Source organism: Monopterus albus, unplaced genomic scaffold (genome assembly GCF_001952655.1).
Source record: "Monopterus albus unplaced genomic scaffold, M_albus_1.0 scaffold54.1, whole genome shotgun sequence".
Taxonomy (NCBI): domain Eukaryota; kingdom Metazoa; phylum Chordata; class Actinopteri; order Synbranchiformes; family Synbranchidae; genus Monopterus; species Monopterus albus.
The window spans coordinates 2,206,279-2,216,617 of NW_018127934.1; the positions used below are offsets into that span (position 1 = coordinate 2,206,279).

At 41.3% G+C, this 10,339-nt stretch overlaps 2 protein-coding genes across 2 annotated transcripts in view; one reads left to right on the forward strand and one right to left on the reverse strand.

The window, feature by feature from the left end:
* Window positions 1-5,597, forward strand: part of aip (aryl hydrocarbon receptor interacting protein) — a 7,188-nt gene extending 1,591 nt beyond the window's left edge. Inside the window, exons 2-7 of the mRNA XM_020602125.1 lie at window positions 1-59; window positions 150-338; window positions 2,737-2,913; window positions 3,140-3,281; window positions 3,592-3,821; window positions 4,483-5,597. The exon at window positions 1-59 is cut by the window's left edge and continues 115 nt beyond it. Coding sequence (XP_020457781.1) covers window positions 1-59; window positions 150-338; window positions 2,737-2,913; window positions 3,140-3,281; window positions 3,592-3,821; window positions 4,483-4,488 — 803 coding nt within the window. The 3' untranslated portion in view covers window positions 4,489-5,597. The remainder of the gene's footprint in view (window positions 60-149; window positions 339-2,736; window positions 2,914-3,139; window positions 3,282-3,591; window positions 3,822-4,482) is intronic.
* Window positions 5,598-6,197: 600 nt separating this feature from the next.
* cdk2ap2 (cyclin dependent kinase 2 associated protein 2) overlaps window positions 6,198-10,339 on the reverse strand; it is a 7,550-nt gene continuing 3,408 nt past the window's right edge. Inside the window, exons 3-5 of the mRNA XM_020602197.1 lie at window positions 9,485-9,576; window positions 9,188-9,308; window positions 6,198-6,429 (exon numbers count right to left, since the gene is read on the reverse strand). Of these exons, the coding sequence (XP_020457853.1) occupies window positions 6,362-6,429; window positions 9,188-9,308; window positions 9,485-9,576 (281 nt within the window). The 3' untranslated portion in view covers window positions 6,198-6,361. The remainder of the gene's footprint in view (window positions 6,430-9,187; window positions 9,309-9,484; window positions 9,577-10,339) is intronic.

The following is a 10,339-nucleotide window of genomic DNA, read 5'->3' on the forward strand; positions in this document are numbered from 1 at the left end:
AAAGAGTTATCATCACCATGAGACAAGGCGAAATATCAGAGTTTACCTGCGACACCAAGGTTTGTGAGTTGGCCATATTGGATGTGGCATGGTAACTCCTTTGTTTCTCCTCACGGCTCAGACTTTCTGTCTTTCTCCTTGCCCCTCAGCACACAGCATTGTACCCACTCGTGTCCCAGTCCCTAAGAAACATCAGTGCTGGTAAGGACCCCCTGGAAGGCCAGAGGCACTGCTGTGGCATTGCCCAGATCCACTCCCACCACTCTTTAGGACATAAAGACCTGGATCAGCTTCAGGCCAATCCGCAGCCTCTTGCCTTCACCATCGAGCTGCTGGAGGTGAGTGAGCAGCAGGGAATCCAAAGTTGAATATGGTTGATATTGTGTTTTAATGTGTTGCATTCAGGGCAGAGTGATTTTTATTTCTATTATTGCGCTAACACAATACCTGAGTTTTGATACAAATACTTTTTGATATCTTACTTTGTAAAATATGTTTTTTCCTCAAAACCAGTATTTTATTTTATTTTATTTTTTTTGATAAAAGAAACAAAAGGGCAGCACAGTGGCACGGTGGTTAGCACTGTTGAAGGTTCCGGGTTCGAGCCCCGGCAGACCCAGGGCCTTTCTGTGCGGAGTTTGCATGTTTTCCCACGTGCTTGCGTGGGTTCTCTCCGGGTACTCCGGTTTCCTCTCCCACAGTCCAAAGACATGCAGCATAGGTCGATTGGTGTCTCTAAATTGCCCGTAGGAGTGATTGTGTGTGTGAGTGGTTGTTCGTCTGCGTGTTAGCCCTGCGATGGACTGGCGACCTGTCCAAGGTGTACCACGCCTCTCACCCGCAGCTGGCTGGGATTGGCTCCAGCGCCCCGTGACCCCGTTTGGGACTAAGCGGTATAGAAAATGGATGGAAAAGAAACAAAAGTGCTGACAAGTCACATTTTGAAAAGGAGCTGAACAATAACTTTGTCTAAATAAAAAAGTGAAAATCTGGGTAGAAATTGGATCTAAACCAGCAACTGTCAATTTAGGTTGTATAACTACTTAACAGTTTTTCTCAGTCACTTTGGTACATTTCTAAAATCCAGGGGCATAGTTTTGCATATAGACAGTAGGGACATGTCCCTACCAGTCATTTGAGAGGACAGAAATGCCCCTACCAATAGTTGGGCAAACATGCAGACATTACCTTTGGAGCAAAGTCATATTAGATCATTCCGATGGGCCTGATGTGTAATCTTTTCTGAGACATCATACCATGAAAACTAGTGATGTGCAAATGAAGCAATGAACCAGTATTGAACCCCTTCATCAGTTATCTCAAAAATGGGTTCATTCATTCAAAGCTTAGTTTCAGTGATATCTAGTGCAGAAATAGAAGACACTGAAACTATGTCTTAATTATGTGATGAGTGTAACTAGGGTTTGTGTGAATGATATAAATACATTTTTGTAAAGATTGATTGATTGGTCGATTCTATAAACTTAGTAGTTGGGAGAAGGCATGCTTGGGGAAGCAGAGGATGTGCTAGGATGGTATGGTGTGCTTGTGTAACTAGGGCAAGGTGTGATTATATAAGTGGAATGGAGATTCAAAGATTTTTATTGAGAAAATATTTTTCATCTTGCGCTGCGAAGCAGTGTCGACTCATTTGAACCAGTCACATGATTCACTCAGGGGACCGAAGCAGTTTCTGCTTCGGACGGCATCGGTCATGAATCTTTTTCCGCACCAAAGCAAGCTTTGAAGCAGTGGTTCAAGAAAAATACTGCTTCGAGTTTGAAGCTTGTATCGGAGCATCAGTGTCAGATAGCCATCACTAGTGAAAACCTCATACTGTTGCAACCTTACTCCCATTGCCATACAGCACTGCATAGCACAAAGGAGAAAAAAAAAATCATCATACACTATGGTCCACAGGCGTAGCCCTTATTTCACTGGGAGCTTGTTTATGTCCTTGGCATCTTCTCCGTCTTAATCTGTTTTACCCCCCCAAGGCCTTACTTCTCTTCTTGTTCCTGGTGGTTGACTCTGTTCAGTCCCTCGTTTTTCCATCCATGTCTATATATGCTTGCAGTTGAAGGTTTGTGAGATACACCTCTGAGCTGAGTAGAGGAGCGGCTGATCTAATGCTTCACACATTCCCCTTCATTAGTGAAAGTTGAGATTTACCTCAGAGCGATTCAACACTTCAGGACATGCAAAAAAAAAGTCTAATAGAGCTGAATATTAAACATGCTTGACAGATACTAAAGACAACTGGTTCACCCGTTTCTGATCTGAGAAATGTACTAAAGTGAGTGAGGAAAAACTGTAATGATAAGACTTGTAGAGTTTCTGGTAACCATTTTCAGTACTTGATGTTCAACAGACACACTTTGGTTAATACAATAAACAGTTGACATTTGAAGCCCAGCTAAATTTGTAATAACACATTTATGACACAAACTGAACTTCATAGCCCTTCCACTAAAATGGGATTCACTGCAGAGATACTGTAATAAATTCCATCAGACTATAGAGCATGCCATTAAGCATTGCTATGTGCTACCACAGTTCAAATTCAAATTTTATTTCTATAGCACCAAATCACAACAAAAGTCATCTCAGGACACTTTACAAAGTAAGGTCTAGATCTTACTATTATCAGTATTATTATAGAGGAAAACCCAACACTGTACTTTCCTACAGTGAAAGCTCTATCTGCCACTGATCGCCAGTCTCTTTGCCTGCCAGGTTCTACCTCCAGGGTCGTTCCAGCTTGATGTGTGGGCTATGACAGATGAAGAGAAACTCGAGCTTGTACCTCTTATCCATGAAGAGGGCAACATGCTCTTCAAACAAGGCAAAGTTAAGGAGGCCACTGAGAAGTACTACAATGGTATAGCTTGTCTCAAAAATCTACAGATGAAGGTTAGGAGATAGTTACTCTTGTGTAGTTCATTGTAATTAGCACAAATACATAAGTGTATGTTCATGTTAAAGATCATATCCAGCTGTTTGTTTTATTTCTTGAGTAGGTCTTGTGCTGGAATTAGTTTAATAGCTTTAATCCTGACAGCTCTAGTCTAAAGAGTCTATTGCTGTACATTGCATTCAAGTCTATAATGTTTTGGTGTGAATTTTCCTCTTATTTAAGGAACATCCTGGACAAGAATCATGGCTGAAGTTGGACCAAATGATGACACCACTGCTCCTCAACTACTGCCAGTGCAAGTTAATCCAGGGGGAGTACTACGAAGTCATTGAACACTGCTCATCCTTGGTCTTCAAATATGAGGGTATGGTTTTATTATTGGTGCTGTGCAGAGATGAGTGGTTTCTGCTCCTACAGATAATTAATTTACTCCATTGTAACAGCTAATTGTCCCATATATTTCCTTTCTTCACATATACTGTAGCAACTAAGTTATAACTTGACAGAAGCTCTTATTTTTGTGGTCTGAGAAGCTACCACCCCCGTTTTCTGGTTAAACTCTTTCTGAAAATGCAGTTTTTTCATCATATACATAAATTTCTGGATAACTGTTCTTGGTCTTGCTCCCAATGCAGCTGTGTTTTCATCCACTCACATCCTCTTCTTCCTAACAGACAACGTGAAGGCCTTCTATAAGCGGGCTAAAGCCCATGCTGCAGTGTGGAATGAGGCTGAGGCACGAGCAGACTTTGCTAAGGTCCTGGAGCTCGATCCCTCTTTGGGGCAATCTGTCACTAAAGAGCTGAGGGTCATGGAGGAGAGGATCCATGCCAAGGAGAAGGAGGAAAAGGGTCGCTACAAAGGCCTGTTTAACTGTAACACACCACCAGCCACTGCCACAACGGTGAGTTTGTTCTGTTAAGCTACATTCAGACTTGTGTGTCACTGCATGTATGGGAACGTATGCATTTGTCATTCAAAGACAGTTGCATAGCTGTTACAAATTTATGCTTGTGTGAACATTATGTTCTAACTAGCGGGTGCACAAACAGCAAATTGCAGAAAAGACGAAGTCAGGAAATGGAAATGGTAGAGATTTTGAGCCAGGCTGAAAGCTGTATTCATTTTCACCCTAGGACTGGCATTATGCCACTTTGTTAAGTGTTTATTTTTTTAGGCTAGGAAGTAACATTTAGATTGAGATTAGGTGGTCAGCCTAGCCAAGTAACGCCAATTTGCTCAGATGTTTTCAGAGATGCGAGTACCTGCTACAGGACCAACAGCAAGCAGCTACTTCTTGGTCAGAGCAGAGTCAGATCAGCCAATTGCAATACGGAATGTGCAGCTCTGCACAACACATAGTTGAAATTGGGGAGGTGTACTCAGCAATCTACATTTTACCCATAAACCACTTCGCTGCATAAGCACGTGTCGTTGCGGACAAGTCTAAATTGTTTTAATTGCATCTATCCTATTTTTGGGCAGCCAGTCTTAAATCGAAATGAGAAACTTGTTTGCACAATGTGGAATTTGAATAGTCTCTTCTGTCCTCCTCCTCTTCACAGGGTTGAATCTCTCTTTGTCAGTTGGGAACAAGAATGGCTGTAAATTTCAAGATGGAGGAGAAACAATAGACACTGCTGGTGTTTTAGCTTTATCCTTGATGTACCCAAGCCAAACATCCTGCCGCCCTGCACTCCATGGTTCATGCAGATACAGTCTCCCATAGTGTCAAGTCGTACACACAAACCGCACTGTATATACCAAGGTGCGTATTTGCAGTCCTGACTTATTCTTATAAACTCCCTCTAAATGTAAAATTCAGTTTTTAATGAGGACATGCTGATATCAGTATGGCTTTAATGAAAGCCCAAAATTCCATAGAAACCTTAGGTCTAAATAAGAACATCATTAATTCTGTGCATTGCTGCCTTCGGTCTAAGGGAACACTAAGTTGCAGTTGTTATTGAGCCTCTTAAGGTCTCAGAAATTCTAGCATTCTTGGTAAATAACTTGCTCACAGTAATGGGCTACCCAGAGAATGTTAGCAATGGTTTTGACAACTGCAGTGTGGATCTTTTTATTTAATGATGAATTTACCTGCTGCTTGCAGAAGGTCATTATTTAGCAGTTTATATATCACAGATCAATTTGCCACAGTATTAGAAACACATAGCTTGAGTATTGTCACCTTGCTTTGTCTGAAATACGTGCAGAGTAGTTGGATAATTCTTAAAATTATTCAGAATTGTTGGCCTGATAAGAAAAGATTACAGTACATTTCTTACCCAGTGCTCTCCCCTACAAAAAAACCCACCTATAAATATTTTTTGTGTGTGTACAAAGAACATGTACTGTCGTCCATGGCCAGACCTCACTTCTTAATGTCAGTAGAGGTACTGGAATAAGGAGATTATGTCCTGGTTGGTGTGATGTGGAAACAGAGCTATCTATGCCTGACACATATGGCCTTGTGTTGTCTTTGCTTTCTCCTATGAAATTATTAGATTTTTTTTTGTAAGAAATACTCAAGATGTACTAAATATAAAATATCGGCTTTGCTTCCTTAAGAGATTTTCGTTACTCTTTGTACAAGGTGTAGTCGCTCCTTAGCCCAGCCTCTCTGAAGTTAAACGTTTGAGGTTGTGATTATGTAACTGAAAATAAATATTTATCCCTAGCTTTGCATCTTTTTTTATATACAGTTGGTACCTGCATACAGGTAATAATTAGCCCCTTGTATTATTTCAGGTCTGGGTGCCATGTAAATTTGCAGTTAGACAATTAATGTTTAAGATCAGTTAAAACGGGAAAGATATCTGTGATCTATTTTTCACATTTCACAAATGAAAATAAAACCATTTGTTATTTATTTGATTATATATACCGAACTGCAAAAATCTGGTTTACAAAATTTTCATACTAACAAATTGACTTGATGTACAGAGTTCTTGGGATTGACAATCTAACGAGTGTTTACACTACAAAATATAACAAATGAAGGATTAATGGAAACAGGGCATATTCAAGAGGCTCAAAATATTCAGTGGTTGCATTGTGAAGTTCAGAATAGAAAATTGAGGACAGGTGGAGTTTAAACATTGCTTTCATCATTTTAAAAAAGCCAATTTTGTTGGTCAATTACCAATATTGAAGAGCTAATGCTATAAATATTTTCCATTTTACCCCACAGCTTAACTTGATGTGTTCTAAGCCCCCCCACATATTTTAAAATGGATACAAAACTGCATGTTGTATACACCCCCCAGGCCTGAAAAAGTCTGCCACAAACAAAACAGCGGAGACAAGAAGGTCATACTGCACCTGTAAACCCCCAGCAAGGACAATGCAAACATGTGTGAGGAAGAAAAAAAAACATTGTAAAACAGATGATGGAGAGGGCAGGCTACTACAAGGGAGGAGAGAAGGGATTTTTCCACAAGGTTACGTGCGGGCGCTTCGTTCCGTTTCTGCAAGACACTCCCTGACCAGTGCACGGGCGTGGATTATACCTGCACAAGACAAACAGTGCAAGGAGGCTTTAAATCAGCAGTTTGGGGTTCACGAGATTAACTGGAAAAATAATTGGTAGCACTTTTAAAGTCCTGCCTGAGTTTAACCTCAGCTACAAAAATGTAATGTATCCAAGACAGATGTTACAGCTAAGACAAGAATGGGGTTGCCCTTGTACGTAAGACAAGTTAAAGACAAAAGGGGGCTTAGTGGTCCATCTGCCTGTAAATTAAAAGCCAGATAGTAATACTACAGCCACTGCAGTTACTTGGGTTTCTCATGCATGTGATTTCAATCATGCTAGCACAATTTAAAAGCATGACCTTTTATACCCCTGTGTTTTATTGATACTGGTCCTCATTTTGCTGTCCCTATGTAGGCGGATAACCAGACCATAACTGAGTCCTGTTGTTATGCTTGGCGCACCGGCCTTGGCAACCACCAACGCAAAGCCAGAGCTGTTTATATTCACACCTGAGGTGCAGTTGACACTTAAAGCCGTTTTCAGATAGGACGCTGTATCCACTGTGCTCGCCACTGCGGAGGAGGGCATGCGCACACGCAAATCGCGCACATCTTGGGTGCCAGTTGCTATACGATCAAAAAGCTTTCCAGGAGGTGTTTAGCGTATAGCGACTAGTTTTTCAAGCAGCGGATTTGGATGCACGATGTACTTATCTACATTTCAGCAAAAAGCTCTGGCTTTAGTTGTAGTGAGGAGGAGGAGGAGATGAGCTGCAGCAAATAAGAGGATGTGGGTCCACCATATTTGTTGTCGTCTGTCAGGTTCTCTGATATTGGATGCATCGAGGTGGTGTTACAGAGCGCTGCACCCAAGTTAAACTTTCTTTTAACTTCAGTGCAGCGTGGAGGGACAGCACACGCGACCTTGTGCAGATGGGTCCCTGCGCCACGCAACACACAAATGAGTGGGTTTGATAGCAGAGCGTAGCACCCACCGCGTCCTGTCTTAAAACGGCTTAAGGCATGTTCACATTACAGTGGAAAAACAGCTCGCCATTGTTGTGTATGTGGTGTGCTATGCAGGTTCTACACAGACGTCTGCAGTGCAGAGCAGGGATGTGCTGAAAGTTCAACTTTATTGAACTTTGACCCCATTTGTGCTGCTGTGCATGCAACAGATCACCGTTTCGCCCTGGCTTTGCCTATACCCATAGACCCCCGGGTTACAGTATGTAACCGTTTCTGAATTTTATATATTTCATTAGCTAAATAGGTGGTCTGTCTTTATCTGAACCTGACGTGAAGATCATATTACTGTACAGCTTGGGAAAATTCTGAAACATTGGTTACACACTGTAACCTGAGGTTTAAAGAATAAAGGTAAAGCCAGAGTGAAATAGTGATTGGCTGCACACGCAGAAGTCAGCGCAACAAAATTGAACTTTAAACCTTTGGCACACCCAAACTCTGCAGAGCCTGCATGGCGCACCACGCAAAAGCTGGTTTTTCGCTGTGATGTGAACATACCATTAGACTCCAGGGGCCTGTACCATGAAGCGAGATTAGTGGCTTATCCAGCTAACTTTAGGCTCAGCTCTAGTTTTCTGGTACCACAACGCTGGCTCACCTTTAGTCCTTCTAGATCACCATAGTAACTGGTGCTGCACAACTAACCTGCTCAGGAGAAGGTTAAGTTCAGAGAATTGGATCAAAACCTGCCAACAGCCGAATACACTGAGAATCAGATCATGGAAAAAACTGAGGGATCATTCCTACAGGATCCTGACAGGGACAAAAGAGTTTAAATTAATGTGATAAATAATAAATAGACTGGCTATTTCTATAGAGCAGACATATTATGCTGTTTCAGGCTTTGCAGGGGTCACACTAGTTTAAAGCAGAGTTTCTAACAAACTTAGGGCATCTACAGCCTCTGTGAGGATCAATGCTGTATTTTAAATGCACAAAGATTAGGCTATTTGATTCCTGATTGTTGATGTTTTTACAGGCTTCCACCTCTGCAGCTCAACATGAGGAGGCACTGCGATGATTGTATTTTATTAGAAAAATAATCCATACACTGTCAAATACTTCCCATTATTATAAATGAACATTTGACTTCTCCACTGTCCTCTCCTCTCCTCTCCTCTCCCCTCCAGCAGCAGAAGTGTTGAATTCACAATAGTTTCTTCATCATCACAGGAGAAAAATATACTCACTGAATACGACTCTTAAAATAATACTGCACTAACATATGGTAAATTCTTAGCCAATCCTTAATATCTAAAAGTTATTTTTTGCATTTCAGCTTCTTGTTCTATTCTAATTATGTGACCACAGCCTATTGTTCACAATTCACCAGTTGTAACATCACATTTTGCTCTGGTTATAAATGAATATCCCCGCGGCTGTCGCTGCTCCATCTCATATTATATTCAGTAGCCTACTTAATTCATTGTTCTGGCAATGTTTCTGCTTACTAACAACTCTGCCTCGTTCACATTAACAAACTGCAGCTAGGTAGGAAAACCCAGACTTAACAGTGCCAGTTGATAACCTGCTTCATGGTACCAGTTAGATACACTCAATGTTAGGCTGTGTGAAACCAAAAACCCCAAGAGAGTAAGCTGAACTCGCTTCATGGTACAGGCCTCAGAGAGGTTCCCTCTTAGATCTCTTTGATAAACAGTTTAAGCCCAGCATTTGGCCCAATTATTCCCAGTACACAAATCACAAAATAAAAATTATGAATTGTCCTGACAACAGGTATATGTTTTGACAAGTAAAACATACCTCTCTTTAGTCTCTCCATAGCACTCTTGCTCCCAGCGTATGTAGGCCTGATCTCACGACTCATCTCCTCAATAACAGACAGAAGCTCACTGTAGGTGGACCCTTGAGACACTTTGACAGGCTGTGTATTTTTTTGTGAGAGAAAAAAAAAATATCCATCAAGAACTGTCACAGCTTCAAATTCACATCACAGGTAAAGCGTACTCTTACTAATACTGGTTTACTTGTATGTATTATTATGGTATTACTAAAGTGTAAGACAACAGAACAGGATGGACAACTGTGATGCAGACATACCTGAACAAATCCCATGGAGGGTGGGCCAAAGTCGCTGAAAGCTGGCCTAAAGTTGGACGACGAGGGAAGAGATGGAGACGGCACAGAAGAGCCTGGGCAGCAAATCAGAATACATCTACTGTAACACACTACAGCCAAAACCCATAACACAAAAATAATGAGAAGAAACCTGCCTTCTGGAACATTTATTTTTAGTAAGGTATAAGCAATCATTCACTGTAAGAGTCCCTGATGCTCATAAGCCAGAGCCATTATTTGTTACACTGAACACACCTCAGCGTGTCATTACTTGTATATCATGGCCACTTACTGCAGACGAATGCAAGATATGAAAATAACCATCCATGTTTGATGCTCTCTCAAGTAGTTGTGTTATTAGGGGTGGAACATTTCAAGTAAAAAAAAATGTGACCTGTTCGGTTTGGAGCATATATGTACTGTTTGAAATAGGCTCAGGCATAGGCAGAAAAAATATGAAGTTACTGAGGGGGTAAAAAAAGCCCAATGTCAATAACCCAGCAGGGCTCCAGACTGCAAGCGATCGGTTGCATTTTGCAACCAAATTTATTTAAGGTGCAACTGAGTTTTTTCAAAGTTTGCACTGGGTACGACTGAAAAATAAAGAGGTTATGTACGAACGACTGCTCTCACTGTAGAAGTAGTGGACAGACGTAACAATGTCATCGCAACATTTATTTGCAGGTCTGACACTTCTAATTCATCGGGCTCCTGGTGTCAGTAGGTACCGCACTGTCCTCCTGCTGACAGACAGCAGACGTTCTTCTATAGAAGAAAAACGAGCTACAAATTAATCACGTACACAAACAGCAATGCATGTGCAGAATTCATCAAGTG